At 34.6% G+C, this 19,692-nt stretch overlaps 1 protein-coding gene across 1 annotated transcript in view; it reads left to right on the top strand.

The window, feature by feature from the left end:
* The window catches only part of LOC139117483 (protein phosphatase 1 regulatory subunit 16A-like), a 103,592-nt gene that overhangs the window by 52,903 nt on the left and 30,997 nt on the right, over positions 1-19,692 (top strand). The window contains exons 3-4 of the mRNA XM_070680616.1: positions 9,961-10,031; positions 17,023-17,168. Coding sequence (XP_070536717.1) covers positions 9,961-10,031; positions 17,023-17,168 — 217 coding nt within the window. The remainder of the gene's footprint in view (positions 1-9,960; positions 10,032-17,022; positions 17,169-19,692) is intronic.

Below are 19,692 nucleotides of genomic sequence, written 5' to 3'. Positions count from 1 at the left end.
TTGATCAGTGTTGATCTCTTACTTTATTTAAATGTACATATTTGAATTTTGATTCATAACAATTTCAAATCATTTGTGTGGTTGAAAAGCTAGTGGTCTTTTAGAAAATAGTTTCATACATAATGTATATAAAATTTCATGACTGAACAAAGTTGTGTACTATTAGCTCTTGCAGCAGCCTGGGCTGCCAAAGATTACTATGAGGGATTTCTTAATACACTTGTGTCAAGCTTGTACTGTAACAAATATCACATGACACAAAGTCACTGCTATAATTGTATAATACATGTAGTTTCCAAATAGTGCCCAACGCTAGCTTCATTATTGTATTTTGAAGAACGGCAGCGTAAAACTTTCAAACAGAAATGAAAAATACATAGTTCTTTGAAATGCATCGTTCAAAGCAGCCATTACAACTGCTGTCAAAAGTTACCATACTTACACAATGTACTGTGGGTCCCCAGTGGTGATGTTGAAGACATGTAACTCTCAATGTTATAGTATATAGGATCGATGTAGACGTGACAAAGTCATTGCAAGGGTTTATCTGAATAGTTATAAATAAACGTTGATTTGAAAAGTGTACTAGCACTTTGAATACAAATGTTCAGTCTTTCACTGTGTGAGCTCAGAGGCTCAGCCCTGTGGTGATATTGCTGAAATATGCTCAAATGTCAGTGGTTCTCAAATGTCAGTGATCCAAGCTCATTTTGTTGCCTGTTCTAATGATCAATCAGGCTTCAATGAAAACAAATGGCATAATTCAACAGAATGGGTCAGAAACCTTCAAAACATTTGGCCCCATACACTTGCTCAAGATAAAAACACTACGAGCACAGTTAACTTATGACCTAAAGATTACATCACTGGTGTAGCTAAATTGGTGGTTCTGTGTTTTTCCTGGAGCAATGTAGATCGATTCAGTTAGTGTTGGGTGTTGTTTTCAGTTCAAAATAACTAGCCGTATAAACCCCTAGGCTTAGAAAGCATTACATTTCAGAGAAACCTGTATATCATGATCAGATTTAATACCTTGAAAAGTTATCATCAATTAATTGAGCTAATTTTCACTACTATGCACAATAGTTTGGCAGGTTGCATACATAATCTTATTCAAAGTTCCAAATCAGCGGTTGCCCACTCTATATTTGAAAAACTTACGATTACTGTGATAAATGGATGGTATTAAAGTATCACTCTTGTGTAATATGTGGGTATATACAGTATGTAGGTTTGATAGTTGAACCACACTGAAAGTGTGCTACATTGCTATTTACACTTCTCAACTTTGTTTCGTATAAAAAACAACTTTCAGACTTACACTTTACTGAATATTAGAAGAGTTAGCAACATAAGAATCACTTTAAAGTTAAAGCAAGAATTTGACTGTTTAATAAATACCTTCCTGATATGACTTGTTTTGGTCATATATCTTACTAGAGATGAGTCAGAATACATTATGAATTCAGTTCTTATGCAAACGTTGACACTTCATTTGCATAAACAAGGTAAAAGTAATGCTTCTATCAGTTCTGCTCACGACAAAAAGTTGTTTTTCTTCACAGGAAATCTAAATTTAGTCACAGGGTTAGTGCTGCTGAGCTTCCTAAAGCAGGGGGTCTTCCGTTGTCTTTTAATGAGAAAGGCAATGGGAAAATTTAGACTGCAGCGAAGATTATATTTGTCACAGTTTTTATTCTGCTTTTTTTAACATTTTTCTTAGGTGAGATATTGTTCAAACCTAGGATAAATTCTTATTTTGTTAAATTTTATTCTTAGAAAGGATAGGATTAATTGCATGTTATATTTTATGTTGCCAAGGAAACAATCATCATCTCCTTATGGGCTTTGGAGGTGCTGCATATCTGTTGAGATAATGGCACTCAATTTGTCAATTTACTCCATCATTGAGTTTTGTGATGTAGCCAGTGGACTAATTGACATCAAGGATAAGCAGTACATTAGAGTGTTTCCCTTGTGGTGGACAGCTGATGTAAAACTGGTATTCAAAGTAACATTGCAGTAATCTAGTGTGAACAGTGAACATCATTTTGTAATGCATGGTAGGGATGCCATATAGTTTAATACAACACCCGGAAAAAATTTACATTAATTATGTCAAACATGTTTCTTGTCCTCTGTGAATGGTTTTGGTAGTGATGAAGGAAAGTGACACTGTTGTTGCATAAATACCAGAATGGTGTGGGGTGAATGTGTTTCTAAGATGCTAATTCATTTGTATGGCCAGAATTCAGTAATAGAAGTGACTCAGTAGTCACATGCTCATCGTTACTGTACACTTATGTGGCGTCACACTCACAGTGTTTGCTTTGGCCAACAGAAATTTTGATAAATCTTTTCTTCTTGTGCATGCATTTTATACCTGCAGCTTGTAGTTGAATCCTTAGACGTGATTATATAGTCAATCATCACCCTACTTGTAACAAAGTACCAATTTTACAGTTCCTGTAAACATAATTTTGGAAAGTTTCAATTTGGCGAAAAATTTTCAGACTATTTAGTATTTTATATCAATAATAAAACCATAACATCTCTAGGAATCAGCTGTTTTGCAGAATGTATGAGTTTGTTGTTAAACTGCACAGCTCTGTTAAATTCAGAACAAACAGATATTCTGTTTGATAATGAACAAATTTTGAGCATTCATTTGAAATCAGCTGAAGGTATGAACAATTGCCTGCAGGTGTCAAAGCAAATGTAGTGTCGTGTAATTCACTGTTGAATTTTCAAAATAATAATGACATCAATGCAATAAATTGTGAAACAGACAGTGAAGTTGTGGACTAGGTGGCAGGTATGTGTGAAAATTCCCACTCTCTTGAAGTAAATGGTTAGTGGTCGTGATCAGTGGTGATCATTATAGTTGACTTGAATCACGACATAGTTACTTGACACTCAGCTATGCCATACACCACAGTCCCTTGACACTCAGCTATGCCATACACCACAGTCCCTCTATCACAGAGGGACTATGCACACTGCCTGTAATAGGTTTCTAGTGTGTTGCTGTAAATGTACCATTCCATCTTTGTAGCTTTCTCACAGAAAGCTCTTGTTCAACGCGAGATTTTTTATCACACAAATCTGTAAGTGGATAAGAAATCAATATGAAGCATGCTTGAGTGATCTCTTGGATTGATATGAATACAGTTGTGCAATACTCATTAGGCACCCAAGTGTGCAAGATGCAGCATAGAATACTGATTATACTACGTGTGCATGATGCGTATAGCCTTTCAAGCAAGCACAGTTTATTGCAGAATACACATTAATAAAACTATGCTGCCTATTAGCTAGCAGAAATTATGCACAAAGAAATTTACTGGTAGTCTTAAAGTTGTCTCTTAGTTTAGTGCTGTCTCTAAGCTATAGCGATACCTTTTCAGTCCTATGCTATTTCCATTTTGGAAAAAGAGATGGTTTTAGATTTGCACAATCATTGTAGATATCAAAATATATTTTCACAAATATGATAGTGTAAATTAGCTATTTAATTTCCTTAATGTTCTTTTAATTAAAATCTTCACATCAACTGTTATGAAAATTTCATCATCAGAAAATTCCACAGAGATGAAAACTTCAATTTCTCATTCAGTTTTGTTACTATCATTCCATTCACCTGCATTGCAGTAATAAATCTTATATAACCTTACAAGTTTATACATGGGAATATAAAAACTGAAACGTTTCTTAAAGACAAATACCAGATTGAATGTAATAAACAGGATACGTGTTGGTTTGTAATTCACAACTGTAAACTTGTATGATGACTCTCATGTAAGATACAAGACACATGAAGTAAATATAATGAGTTTTTACTGCGATATACTTGCTACAAAAATTGTATACCCTACATACATATACTAGGGTATTTGACTGGCTTAGCTCAACTCAAGAAAACAAGTTCCAGTCATGTTTTATTAGTAATTATTTTGATCTTCCAATATTATATTATCATCTAGCATCATTTTGAACATTAAGGTTTTTTGTTTCAGTGTAAGAACACACTATTGTGAAATATTTTTACAGAGACGGCATTCTGAAAGATGGAGAAGCTTGAAAAGATGACAAAGTCTCAGATGAATCATTTTGCATATAATGGTTTGCTGTTTACTTTGCAAATTCATTATTTTGTTTTTAGATTTTGTGTCTAAAAACCAATAAATCACTAAGTAGTAGTCATTCTGAAAAGGAAAGTAGAATATTTTTGACAACAAAGTAGTTAGTTCTTGGGGCATTAACATATAGATTGAATTACTGTAAGCTTAAAGCAGTTTTGAACAGGAGAATTAATGAGGTATCATTACTTGCAATACACCTAATAATATGCAGCATATAATGTACTTAATAATGACATCAGCAGTGATTTTAATATTTAGGTATAGTACGCATACAAAGAGAGAACGATTTTGAATTTGAAGAAAATTCAACGAATTCTGAAAATTTACATGAAAAAGGCACTGGCAAATCATTTGAGCAGACACAGTGGTATCATGTTTTAATTAGGAAAAATCTGCTTGGAGATGTAGGTCACCAGCGGAGGGGGTCAAATGTGGTCAAATATGATCATTTCTCAATGAATACATGCCTTGGAGATCTTTTGCCAACGCAGTCAGAGTGTAAATCAAACCATTGACTAATTACTTCATTTGTGCAAATGCCTTCCAGGTATCCATTTCAGTATATCAGCTAAAAATTACACTGACGACATATTTGGAATTTACCAGACTATAATTTTGGGATTTGAAGTGAATTCTTGAAGTCTTGTATATTGTAAACATTATCAAAATTACAATTATAGCTCTTATGCTTTCTTTTTAAAATTTAACTTTCATGAATGTCCATTGATTGTGTTCAAATCATGAAGTCCTCACTTTAGAAAATGATGTGACTTTTAAAAACTGGATGGAATTCATTCTATTATAACATCCTCAAATACAACAGCATCATTAAATTTAGCCAATTTGTGATGACTTCAGAGTTCCTTTATGATATGAATATGCAAAAATAGCAGTTTGTCCAAATATTATGATAAGACTTTGAAATCACTCTAATAGGAATCCTGACAGTGCATACTTGGATACCACTGATCAGGTGCAGCCAACGAACAATGCACTTTTAAAAAGGTCCTTACTACGATAAGATATATTGTGCATGACAAATAATGTGAACTGACTAATTTTAAGTCAAGAGGGTAAGTAATTAGCTGTTCATAATTTGCCCTCCCACAGAAAATTTTTCGACTTACCTCCCCACACTTAAACTTCATTTTACCCACTCCCCCTTATTTTTGCCTGTTTCCCCTTCCCACTGTGAATTTTTGAAGTTCCCTTGCTCTGTGGCGAAAAAAAAACTTGCTAATTTCCCCTGCCCTTGAAATAATCCCCCTCAAAAAGTTTTTCGCCAAGCCCTGTCACCAGGACAATCAACCGATATCCGCCCTGCCCTACAAAAAAACTAAAATTTGCTCCCCTACCACCTAAAAACATGTCCCCTGCCCTAGCAAAAATAAAATTTCCCCTGCCCTCAAAATTGCTCCTGGAATAGCTTTTTCGATGAATAGCTCCGTTGGCTGCACCTGACTGATGTCCTGATCAGGAATGAAACTTTAATTATTATACGTGTATGCCAAAGAATACACCACAAACAGCAGTAAAAAGACTATATTGAAATAAAACTTGTCAGAATTTCAGTTGGCATCGGCAGATGAATTGTGCGTTGCTATATTTAGCAATAAACCTAGGATCTTGATCAGCACTAGTCATGACTGTTTTCACAGCAGTGAGCAATCAAAACAGAGAATTCCTGAGTCAAATGAACATTAGTTTGTGAAATGTGAATACTAACAGCCAATTTAAATGGCCAATTCTATGAAATGGAATTCATTAGACTCAAATGTTGTCAGCCATTCTGGCATCCATAACTCATGGCAAAGGAACTTATAACAAGTGGCTGGGTCTCAACAGAAGTGAAATTTTGGTCAAGTTTCTTTACATTCTGTTGAGGACAAACTTTCTCAAAAACGATTCTCTTTCAAATCCTCTACACTTTTCCTTTAGACCGTATCACTTCCCTATCAGTCAGCTAAGTCAGTAAAAAGTGGAAATTGAGACAAAAATGATTTTCACCCTCTTGTCTTGGTATGCAGCTTTAGTCTGTGAAAATCATGTTTACAGTATCTCTGTCTTCAGGGTCCTTCAAATCTTCAAGTCTTTGTTAAAATGCAACGTATAGGGCATTATGCTTCACTAGTTTGAACCAACTTAATGGTGACAATGATCATAATTTGGTGCGGGATATATTTGGAAGGGGATATATCTGAACTGTTTTGCATACGTCATGTAGCAATTTATAGGAGTAGCAAATGTATAACAGAAGAATTGCAAGCAGTACTGATTTGATTCTCAGTAACACACCTCTATGCTGATATCACTGCTTAGCATTTGTGTCAAACCCGCAGAAAGAAAGAAAGAAAGACAGCTATACCATAAGTTAAGATTGTGAAAAACTTTCATGTTGAAGTTTATTCAGGGTATTCTGAATAGAGAGCTCAGCATTTGTTAAGGGGAATACATCTGTAAATTTTATTTTGGTTCTGTAATAATTTGACCATGACTAGAGATCTCCTCAGTATATTGATGCAATTGCATTTTCAGAAACGTACAGTGATGTTACAAGGATCACCAAAACACTTCTCTGTGTTCCCCAACTTTTGTAAAAAGACTGATATTTGTTGTGAAAAGTTGAAAAAATTGTGATACCACCAGGATTCCTGTGAATACGTATATTGAGGTATCCATGGATAACATTGTGTTCATTTGCCACAAAGTCTTATCCTGACTGCTAGGCAAAACATTCATATTAAAATTAATGGTGCCCAGATAAAGAAATATGAGTCTACGCAATGTGATTATTCTTTCATATATCAGCAGTGATATTACTAATTTGACGCAATAAGCATAGAAGAACGACTTCTCAAGTTTTTTTGTTGAATGGTTACAAAAGACTTAAACTTCCCAAGTCTATTAACTCTTTCTTATGATTTTTAGATATGCATTTCCATCAGTGTAGAAAGAATTAGAAATGTTGTTTTTACAATAAAAATAAACAGTAGTTGTAAAATCAGGATTAGAGAATGTACATCATCCAAAAACTGACAAATGCCAGCATGCCTTAGAGCTTTGTACAGCATGCTATTTGTACATTCCAGGATATTTCTTTTATGAGTTGACTGTGTTTCACATTCTGTTTTCCACCATTCAGGGTATAACGTTAATCTTTATCTGATACTGAACATGCCACGGGTGTGATCCTGAGTCTCCGGTGTGAGTCCAAGAACACATTTCTCAACATTTAATGTTACTTTTATAGGGCGGAGATTCTGTCTATAAATTGCCTCAATGTAGTCTTTTAGATGGTATCGCCAAGGTAACATCTTCAAGCAAAGTCAGCATTGTAAGAAACAGTGTAAAATGAAACTCCTGAGTTAAGCAAGTATCTATGTTCAAGATATGATATTTAAGATATTTTGAAAAAGAACTATTCAAAAGATGGTTTTTATACCCATCATAGCTATTGGATGATGAGATTCTCACAGGTAACACCCCATTAGGCATTTCATTAGATGGGGTTAGAGTACAGTAGAACGATATAAAATATGCTATCATAATGTTTAGGTGATGCTACCACTTCCATGATGTTGATTTGATTTGATAATGTAAGGAAATAATAGCTACTCATTGTTTGATTTGACATTTTTTTAGAAATTATAGACTGTCAATCTGGTAAAATTTCTCTCAATAATAGCGGTAAATTAAGGGTATGTGATAAAAGAAGGACCATAAGAATGAACAACAAATTATGTGATTGCATTTGAAATTGTAGTCATTGACTCTGTTATAATGAAGCACATGTACTGTTTTCCCATGTTTACCATTATTATTTTGCATCGCTCATTTTCAAGGAAAAATTATAGCCATGCTCCGTCGATATGTTTAAACCATCTTATCCCATTCAGTGTAAAATATTTCATTTTATGGCAGCCATTTTAAAGGTTCATGCCATATTTTAGAAATAGATTATGATGGTAATTTTGAACTTTGATTTTTTGGTTTGCCTTGAGAAAATTATCTGCATCACGAAACTTTATGACTTTCTCTTTCCATTATAAAAGATTTTGATCATAAATGTAGGCTCGTAAAATTTTTATTGAGCTTCTTCTATAGCTTGACCCCAGCACTGTGAAAGCGAGGAGAAAGTAATTAAACGCATACCTGGATAGAAATTAACTCAATTTTAATCAGTCATTCCATTGATGTAAAAGATACTTCACATCATTAAAGGGATAACAGCTTGAGTCAAAGCCTGTCTTTTGCAGTCAAAGATTAATTCTTAGTGGTGAGAGATTTTTTCAAAGTCTGAAGCGGTACAAATTTGAATCTAAGCCACCATAACTTTGCCACTTTGTTGATTTATTATGAATTTTTCCTTCATGTTTGTAGACTGTATCAGGTCTTGCAAAAAATTAAATATTAACCCCCATAAACCTCCACTTACTGTAAACCTCAATAGAGTATCTCCTTGTGAGTTGGCCATACCAGAAGACCCATAAACCTTTCTAACTAAATCATCTTCCAAATGGATAATCAAATTGGCCAATCAAGCAAGTCATACCCTATGGGTACACATTATACCTTCAGTAGATCATTTCTAATACATCACAGATCTCTTCCTTGGGATTAGCAAATATTATGCAGTATTATAATATTATGCCTGTATGTAAAGGTAAATCTTGTTCAAGCATGGCTTTATCCATGATTGGCTGTTCATGTTGACTATGCAATATTGTCACAGATTATTTGGATTTCGTAGATCTCATTATCAGAGTTTGGAATGAAACTGAACATCTTGTAATTAGGCATTCTTGTTGTAACTTTGTGTAATTCTTCTTGACTTTGTGAGAGATATTACAGTGCATTATGTTGTATTATGTTATAACTAATTACATTAAATTTCTTTTATCATTATCACATGTCATCACATTGCATTTCCATCACATTACAGTTATATCCGATTACATCTCATATCATTTAAGACATGTTACATTTTATCATATTCTTGTAATAATTTACATTAAATTAAAAAACAGGTACATTACCTTACATTACATAACATCATAACATAAACACATTACATTAGATCATATCACATTACTTTACATTACATTACATTTCTTTACATCACATTAAAGTATGCTACATAACTTTACATTACATTACATTAAATTACAGTATACATTACATTACATTACATCACATCACACCACATTACATCACATCACATCACATTATAGTATATTACATCACATTAAATTACATTACATCACATCACAGTATATTACATTACATCATATTATATTACATTACATCATATTATATTACATTACATCACATTACATTACATTGCAGTTTACATTACATCACATTACATCACATTAAAGTATATTACATTACATCACATCACATCACATTACATTACATTACATTACATTACATTACATTACATTACATTACATTACATTACATTACATTACATTACATTACATTACATCACATTACATTACATTACATCACATCACATTACATTTCATTACATTACATTACATTACATGACATTACATTACATTACATTACATTACATTACATTACATTACATTACATTACATGTAGGACTGTACAAACTGGATGTAAATCATCCTATACTGCATCTGTACATCAAATATTGACATCTTTGTAGTGTAACTGTTTCTGCAGCATAATAGCATGACAGACAGTTTTGAATCAAAGTCAAAACCTAATATACTATTATGACATCTTCAGTTTGAGAAGCTTGAATCCTGCACCAAAATAATCAAAGTTTATTTCTTCTTGTACTTTTCAGTTCGTAAGCTGCTGCAAAATGGAATGTCTCCTGACTTAACCAATGATGACGGTCTGACTGCCCTACACCAGGTAATGAACTAAGATACTGTCAGTACATTTGCAAAGTAGAATTAAAATTTCCAAAAAAAGGCAAACACAATCATTCAGTGTAACAGAAGGTTGTTATGAAAAATACTAAGAAGCTAGTATTTCAAAAGTTACATGTAAGTACTTCAGGGCATTTGTATTAGCTGAAAAAATTGAATATGATGTGTTCTGTCACTTATTATATGGTTCATGTAGTATTTCACAACAGCAGCTCTTTCTAAACTTTTTAAAAACTGTAAGTAATAATCATTTGATTTCAACTTCAACAGATATGCATAATCCTTATATTGATGTATTTATAATTGACTTAGACACAAAGCTTGGCCTCTTTCAGGTGATTATTACATGACTTCATCACAAAATTGTTTAATATTAATATAGATAGTGTCATTTTGAATTAGTCCTTTAAATTGTTTAATAATGTATAGTGCATTAATAATTAGTGTATGACTGTTTGATATGCTTTAGGTTCGGTATATATAGGCATAGTGTAGTTCTATTGGCAGTGTTCAGCTCTAAGTAGATTCGTGACTGGGCCTTTTTACTCATTCCTTTAATTTGTGTACAAATACATGTACCCTGATAAATCCAGTCTGAACTCAAATATGAACTAGAACATTTTTCTACAATTCATGTTAATGTTTGGACAATGGGTATGAATAGTTTCAGAGAGTTGAACTTGAAAAGCAAAGATCAAAGATTTTGGTATGTGTGTGAAAGTTGTTCATAATTTGCCAAAAATTAATATATTTGCATATAATAATTGGGAACCAGGCAAGATTACTTGATACACAAGCATCTTTGGAAGTGAAATAAAGGTGTTTTCAATCAGGCCTTTAGCTTATCCCTATTAAATCATTAATGCAAACACTGTCAGTGTCTACAGTATATCCAACTAATCTTTGCCCTTGCCACTAACAGTTCTACAGGAGGAATAACTTACAAATCTTAAAGATAGCAAGCCTCTGCATCTCCCTCCAGTTCAGGTAAAAATAGTTCCCAGTGACACGAGATGATTTTTTTAGCATCAGTGTGAAGTGGCCCTGAACTTTGAACATTTTTCTAAGCATGAATTCAGGTAAAAATAGTTCCATTGACATGAGATGATGTTTTAATACTGGTAAAGTGGCCCTGAACTTTGACCCCAATATAATTTAAACCTAGCTACTATAATTTCCAGTCTGGTAAATTTGAAATTGCATACTTAGGTATATGGAAGATAATTCAGAGGCGCAGCGAACTGTTAATTTACAAGTTGAATATTGTGGTACATTACATCTGGGGTAATATTTGTAATTCATGGCCCATCCAAGCAGTGGTAATATTTGATAATGGCCCAGTTGATGTCATGGTCATGAACATCAGCTGCAAGGTAATTTCTTAATTAAGATATTGTTTCAGAATATGGGTCATTAATTTTATTACCAAAAATCATTACAGCAACTTTTTATTTATACTGTCATGAAACAATACAGATGTGCTAAAAAAAGAATTGATCGTTCTTATGGTGCCAGTATTCCAAACTAGGTTACACTAATAGTGTTCACCTTCATGAGACACTGAATGCTGTTTTAACTACATATAGGTCATGAGGCATTTCAGTGAATGTCATGTGATTATTAATCAACCAATCATACTCTAGAAACAGAGGGTCAAGTGAAAGCAGGCTATAGATGGGGCTGTACTGTTTATGAAACCAAACTTTTCATTGACAGTTATCAGTACTTCATGAAATATGAATGCCAAGTATGGATGATATCACAAAAAGCACTCTGTGTAATTGAACTACATAAGTATGGTATTTACCTGGACTTTAGAGTTTCTAACAGTGAATAGCTTTATTTTCTTGATTAAATCTTGATAAATGTCAAATTGACAAGTATATTGATATCACTGCCTGAGAATTTGTCTATCTTGTTGTAAGTGTACAATGAAAAGTGCTTTTTTTCTTCAGTAATGACGCATCTGTCGCCATGGTGTAACAGACATCCAAGTCATAGGACACAAGGAGTGCATTTTTTACCACGGACACCGTCCGGGGGGACTTATAGGTTTGGTCATGTCCGTGCGTGCGTCCGTGCGTGCGTCCGTCCGTCCGTCCGTGCGTCCGTCCGTTCACGCAGATATCTCTGAGATGCCAGGAGCGATTTCATTCAAACTTGGTACAAGGATTACTTCATATGTCATACAGATGCACGTCAATTTGTTTTGTGATACGATCCAATATGGCCGCCAGGCGGCCATTTTATTACGATTTTTTCATGTACAGAGCCATAACTCAGGAATGTTCCAACCTATTTTATTGAAAGTTGGTTCAAGGACATTGATCAATGTCATAAATATGCATGTCAATTTGTTTTGTGATACGATCCAATATGGCCGCCAGGCGGCCATTTTATTACGATTTTTTCATGTACAGAGCCATTACTCAGGCATGTTTCGACCGATTTTATTCAGAGTTGGTTCAAGGACATTGATCAATGTCATAGATATGCATGTCAATTTGTTTTGTGATACGATCCAATATGGCCGCCAGGTGGCCATTTTATTACGATTTTTTCATATACAGAGCAATAACTCAGGCATATCTCAACCGATTTTATTCAAAGTTGGTACAAGCTTATTGACAAATGTCATAGCTGTGCACGGCAATTTGTTTTGTGATACGATCCAAAATGGCCGCTGTGCGGCCATTTTATTACGATTTTTTCATGTACAGAGCAATAACTCAGGCATATCTCAACCGATTTTATTCAAAGTTGGTACAAGGACATCGACCTATGTCATACATATGCACGTCAATCTGTTTTGTGATACGATCCAATATGGCCGCCAGGCGGCCATTTTATTACGATTTTTTCATGTACAGAGCCATAACTCAGGCATATCTCAACCGATTTTATTCAAAGTTGGTACAAGGACATCGACCAATGTCATAGATATGCTTGTCAATTTGTTTTGTGATACGATCCAATATGGCCGCCAGGCGGCCATTTTATTACGATTTTTTCATGTACAGAGCCATTACTCAGGCATGTTTCGACCGATTTTATTCAAAGTTGGTTCAAGGACATTAACCAATGTCATAGATATGCATGTCAATTTGTTTTGTGATACAATCCAATATGGCGCCTGGCGGCCATTTTATTACGATTTTTTCATGTAAAGAGCCATTACTCAGGCATGTTTCAACCGATTTTATTCAAAGTTGGTACAAGCTTATTGACAAATGTCATAGCTGTGCATGGCAATTTGTTTTGTGATACGATCCAAAATGGCCGCTGTGCGGCCATTTTATTACGATTTTTTCATGTACAGAGCAATAACTCAGACATATCTCAACCGATGTTATTCAAAGCTGGTACAAGGACATCGACCTATGTCATACATATGCACGTCAATCTGTTTTGTGATACGATCCAATATGGCTGCCAGGCGGCCATTTTATTACGATTTTTTCATGTACAGAGCCATAACTCAGGCATATCTCTACCGATTTTATTCAAAGTTGGTACAAGGACATTGACCTATGTCATAGCTATGCACATCAATTTGTTTTGTGATGTGATCCAATATGGCCACTGTGCGACCATTTTGTTACGATTTTTTCATGTCCTGAACCATAACTCAGACATGTATCAAGCGAATTCATTCAAAAGTATTTTTATCACAGACCTAATGAAGAGGACTCTATCCTCTCTGAGGACCTGTAATCAAAATACCCATTAACAAGTGGGGACTGTGTCATCAACGATGACTTGTTTACAATGGACAACATCACCATGACAATTTCTCATGCGCTCAGATAGTGTACATAAAAAAATCAATGCAAAACCATGTACCATATGAAGAAGTGTACTTAGCAATATATTGAAGACTCTGTGAGGCTTGAACAGCTTCCACTGGGTAAACTCATTGTAATTAAATTTCATCGCAATATTATGAGGAGCAAGTTATTGGAATGAGTTTATTATAGCAATTCACCTTTTGTCAAAGAATACTTGATCACATGGGAAATATGCACCCAGGAATAATCACAGGGCCTGACCACTGTAAAAGATAAGAAATTCAATAATTAGAAACCAAATATACCTTGAGATTGTGGCAGTGTCTTCTGAGAGAGCATTGTTGAGATAAAAGAACACCCTGATATGAAGCTTGGTGAGTTCTCTGCCTTCTGGTCAATATCATATTACACTTTTCAAATTAGGCAGAAAGATACGGATGCGAGGAGTTTATCGAAATTAATTGTCAATTACGCTGTTGGGAATTTGAAAGTTGTTACCAGATATGGCATTGTGCATGACATTTTTGGTGCCGCCGGCAGTATAGTCAGACAATTTTTTTTTCTTTTGTGGCTGTGTTTTGATGCTGTGGTTGGCTTTGAATTATCGTATAATTTTAGCCTTATAATCATAGTGTTGGTAACAGAGTATGAATTTCACAATATCTGTAATCTCAATTTCCGAAAAGCTCACCAAAAATATACGTTTTTGCATATTCATGATGGAACTTTGTCAACGTTTGGATTCTGCAGTATGTATGAAATTGTAACTTAAGTACCTATACTGGAAAAATGACAGCCATGTCCATTCTTTGTGACAATGATTTGACAGATCCATACATTAGGACTTGGCACTGTAAATGTGCAGCTGTCAAAACAAAATGAAGAAAAATCATACCTTGATAGCTTATAAATGTCAATACAGTCATGAAACTCCTAACATTGATACAAAGTTCATCAAAAAATGGCATGAAATGTGAATTTCAATAACTTGATTTCATTATCAGGTATAGTTTAGATTGACCTAAGGGTACCAATGTGTTACATTTCTCAGACTCTGTGATTCTTTTTGAACAAGGTAGCAAAACATGTAGCATCATATATGTGGCCGCTGAAATACATTTTTAGTCCCTGCCAGAGGAAGTCCGAAATGGGGACTTATGGATCGGGTTTCATCCATCCATCCATGTGTCCATATGTCAATCTGTGCGCATTAGTGCATGCATCTGTCCATCTGCAGCTATTTCTTGGTAAAAAGCGGATCAGTTGGTATCAAACTTGGTATTAGGACAAAAAACTGTTGGCATACACACATACACATCATTTTATTCTGTCTCTTAATCAAATATGGCTGCCAGGTGGCTATTTTGTGCAAAAAGCTAATAGTTTACTTGAAATTTGAAAACTGTTGGTTAGATTGCCATGCAAATTCATAATCATGAAAAATCTAGAGTGCATTAAAGTTTGACTATCTTGCAGTACCTTGTTCACTACACAGATTCCAATTTTTGCCCCACACTTCCATGTGATCAACATTCTGGATAAGCCAGGCCTGAGGTAAACACACAGCAAAACCAGGCTTCAATGGCTTCTGTTTGCCAGCTCTGCCATGGCTGGACCACACAAAGATTAAATTGTCATGGGCAGGCGATGGCCTCATTGCATAGCTAGTGAGGGAATGTGAGTGGGTCTAACCCTTACGTATGCAATAAAAATTGTCAAATTCAATCGTATTTTCTCAGGTGGAATATCGACTGTCCAGCTCTTATATTGATAATAATGGACAATCATGTATTTTGATCACTTCAATCACAGTGAAACAAGTTTCTCTACAGAGCATACAGAGATATTGATAACCCTTCAAATGAGATTGGATTTGTTGGTCTACTTGAAAAAGATGACTCCAGAAGTGCTATGAACTACTGTCCCCTTAATTTAGCAACCAGTAACTTAATTTGTTAGAGACTTATTGACCAAGACAGTCACAAATGACATTTCAGTTATGTTGGACCAAGAACTGAACTCTTTTCTTTGTCTGAAAACTGAGTGGTTTGACATTCTGGGAAACTATTAGCACCTGCCTACATGACCAGAATATTAATTACCTTGCCAGTGTGGCCTCCTTACCTGAAAATATCAGGATGAACTTCAATTTACACTACCAATATTTATACCGTTACTTATAACACAAAAATATCATCAAACTAAGTCAAGTTTATATCGATATTCTAGATTTTCTCTACAACCAGACCAAATGTCTAGTGTTCATTCTGTCTTGTGTTCATTCAGCGTCAGTGTCTTTCCAGCATATATTCTCTAACACATCTGACTAGTGACACGGTAAAGTCAATAATCCAGGTGAATTAGGGCATTGGTCCTAGACCTAAGGGAACATATACCCAGTGATTTGCACTTTGCCTTGAGCAGTGTACACTAGAGCCATAGCTTTACTTGGTATGACTTTTTACAAGTTGTAATTTATGTCAATGTTCCATGCAGCTGGTCTGTTCTTTACTCAATGTAATACCTTGTTATTCCGTTCTATTTTGGGTCTCATTCCCTATGTCTGGCTTCTTCCGTACTTAATTTCATACTAACATCTTCGTTGTGCTTCACTTCTCATTGGTGTCAATGATTGCTATCAACTTAAAGTTTCATAGTTAGGGCATTTAACATCGATACAATGATAAAACATGGCAAGTAAAAATGAAATGTTCAAATATATGTAACATCGCACTGGCAGAGAGTCAACCTAACATTTAATTTAGGGAACCCTGACAGGATCTAAGTTTAGGTGATATAATTTCAAAAGTCTCCATCAATGTGTTCATAACACACATGCCCCCTACCTGACCTAACAGATACTGTAACAGTAAGTTTTCAAAGTCATCATTTGTCATATTTGACTATTACACTCAAGGTGCTTTCCAATTTTCAAAATTCCTAAACCAGTAACTTTGAATTTTCACTGCCAATCATGAAGGTGACCCAGCAAATTGTTGTTGTACCAATAGGTATGCTTGTAACAACATGATTCTGTATATGAACATATACTGTTCTAAAATCAATCAAATCTGTCACATTGTAAAATTTACAGGAACACATTAAAATGTTCAGTTTTTCGTAATAGATAATATCACACTCCTTCACATTCTGAACAGTCGCACATTCTTTCAATTTTTGCTACAGTGTTGTATCGACGACAATGAGGAGATGATGAAAGTCTTGATAGATTTTGGAGCCAATACCAATGCCAGGGACAGTGAATTGTGGACCCCACTACATGCTGCAGCAACTTGTGGTCATGTTCACCTAGCAGAATACCTTCTAACAAAGTAAGTATTGCCATGACAATCCCAATGAATAGCCAATCAAAAGGAAGTATTGGCATGATGATCCCAATGAATAGCCAATCAAAAGGAAGTATTGGCATGACGTTCCAAATGAACAGCCAATCAAAAGGAAGTATTGGCATGACGATCCCAATGAATAGCCAATCAAAAGGAAGTATTGGCATGATGATCCCAATGAATAGCCAATCAAAATCAAGCCTGATTATATGCCTTGTGTGTTGTTTGAAAGCTACATGTTACTCATTGTAATGTTCCAACTAATCAGTAACATTCTAAGAATTTCTCCCGATGACAACATCTTGAACGATTGCACAAGCTGAGATGTACATGTATCAATGAGAACATTAAAGTTGCATAGTTTTATTTAGGGGAAAAGCTATTATGTTGTTTGGGTTTGTTTTTGTTTAATATGTAAAGTAACATGAGAGGATTTGTTATGATATTTTTCATGTAAATATCTGATTAATTATACTGCTTAATTCAAGAAATCAACATGGAGAAAAATGTGGCAGTTTTATCATTTGCATTCTCAAATCTGTACAAAATATTTGAAAATCTATGAAAAGGTATGAAATGGAAAAAACCTCTAAATGTTTGATGAGTAATGATATGCAGTATATATTGTCCTCTGGCTAATGCACTGAGATTAAACAATAAAATGTCATTTGAATTTCACTTGTACAGTAGTTGAGTGTGGAAATTCAGTGATATTGGTCAAAGAGCAATAAGGTACCAGATGTGCAAGTAGCAGTGTAATTTCATCAGTTCAGTGTTTACTGCATAAAGCCCATCCTGCTCAGCTGATAAAATGCAATTATGGTTTTACCAACCAATGACAAACTTCAAATGGTGTGGATTAAATGAAACCTAATTATTTTTTCATGTAGATTAAGCTTATCAGCAAATCTCTTCCTGAAAAACCCTGGTATTCATACTGAAATATGTAGAATTACCTTAAGTTTTCAATAAACACAGACAAAGATGCATATAAAAGACATGTTTTAATAACACAAACCAATCAGCTGCATGCATTGTCTTAACCTTTTACCTAGATGTGTGACTTTCCAGCAAAGTTGACAGAATATGTCAACTCCCTTAGAAAGCAAATACTTTTCATGTAATTTAGTATATCATGTTCTGCTTTGGAACCCTCAAGTATTGAATTTAATAACTACAGGAAGTTGACACAGGTGCAGCTGAACCACATTCTGCCATAACTCACAAGAAAATGTCATGTTCTCATTGGACATTCAAGACAAACTTAAATGGAATTTCAATTTGAAATATTGTGGTATATTCAATTGCCGTGACAGATCATTAGGGGCAGGGAATTGTACTTCAAGTACGTCATCATTGAAAATTGTTGCCATTTCTTCTGTATAAACTTTAAGTATTGACTCTAATAGCTTTTTCTAAGGCTTTTTGTACCATTAATATAATTCTTGTGTGATCAGTGTAGATGTACCGGTATTGTCAATCTTTGTATACCATTATTCTATAAAGCAGTACAAGCACCCAAGATGAAAAGATAAATTTTGTCAATATAACATCACTCAGTGTGCCAGACATCTTTCTGTCTAACATATTTGCTACAAGACTTTGATTTCTCATCAATATATTGAAATTGCAACTTTTATGGATGGAAATGCCATGTGTACAAAAAATATTAAGACTGCGAAGTGAAATATTATCAGAAATAATACACTGTTTCTAAAGATGAATTTTTCATCAGGCAGGATGAATTGTGACCGTGTGCTCCTTCAACAGTAGGAGGGACTCTTTACACAGCTTTTGAGAACTATGCAATTAAGTATGTAGGGTCAATGCAGAAAAACTATTTTATGAATTTGCTTTATGAGTCACAAAACATGCACTGAGTGTATATGTAGGAAAAATTGCGATTTGAATATGTAAATAGGTATCACCATTGCAACACTGCTGTACGTATCCATGTACTTGTTTGCTCTATCAAAGTCCATCGGTGCCTGAGAATTTAGCTACCCAGGTTATATCTACAATTCTGCAGAGTCTGACTTGTGACTTGTACTGTATAATCACTTCAATGCAGTTACATCAAGCAAGGTATGTTTATCTATCCCTGACTAGGCTTTGAAATTCCTCGTCAAGAATACAAAGAAGGTGAGCTTCTTTTCCTTTGGGATAACAGACTGAAAATTTGCTGGTATCAAAGGTTTTCTGCTAACAAACTGCTATGCTGCTATCATGCTGGAGTATGGTGTATGAGTGATTGAAAAGTAAAAGTGAACATGTTATTTCAGAGGAAAATCAAATATTAAATTCAAATGTCAACTCAGCGTTGATGTAATTTACCAAATATATTACTACCCAGCTGTTGGATTTCTGAGCTAGATCTGAAACTCTGTGTTATGTTTCTCCTGTGAAAATATCATTGTCAACCTACAGAATATTTTCTATTCAAATTGTGTGCAAAGTTGGCCAGGAATGTAGCAGTCATAACACTACCTTGTTTCTGCTATGTATTCTA

Source organism: Ptychodera flava, chromosome 18 (genome assembly GCF_041260155.1).
Source record: "Ptychodera flava strain L36383 chromosome 18, AS_Pfla_20210202, whole genome shotgun sequence".
Taxonomy (NCBI): Eukaryota; Metazoa; Hemichordata; class Enteropneusta; family Ptychoderidae; genus Ptychodera; species Ptychodera flava.
This window is presented reverse-complemented; position numbering and strand designations above follow the sequence as displayed.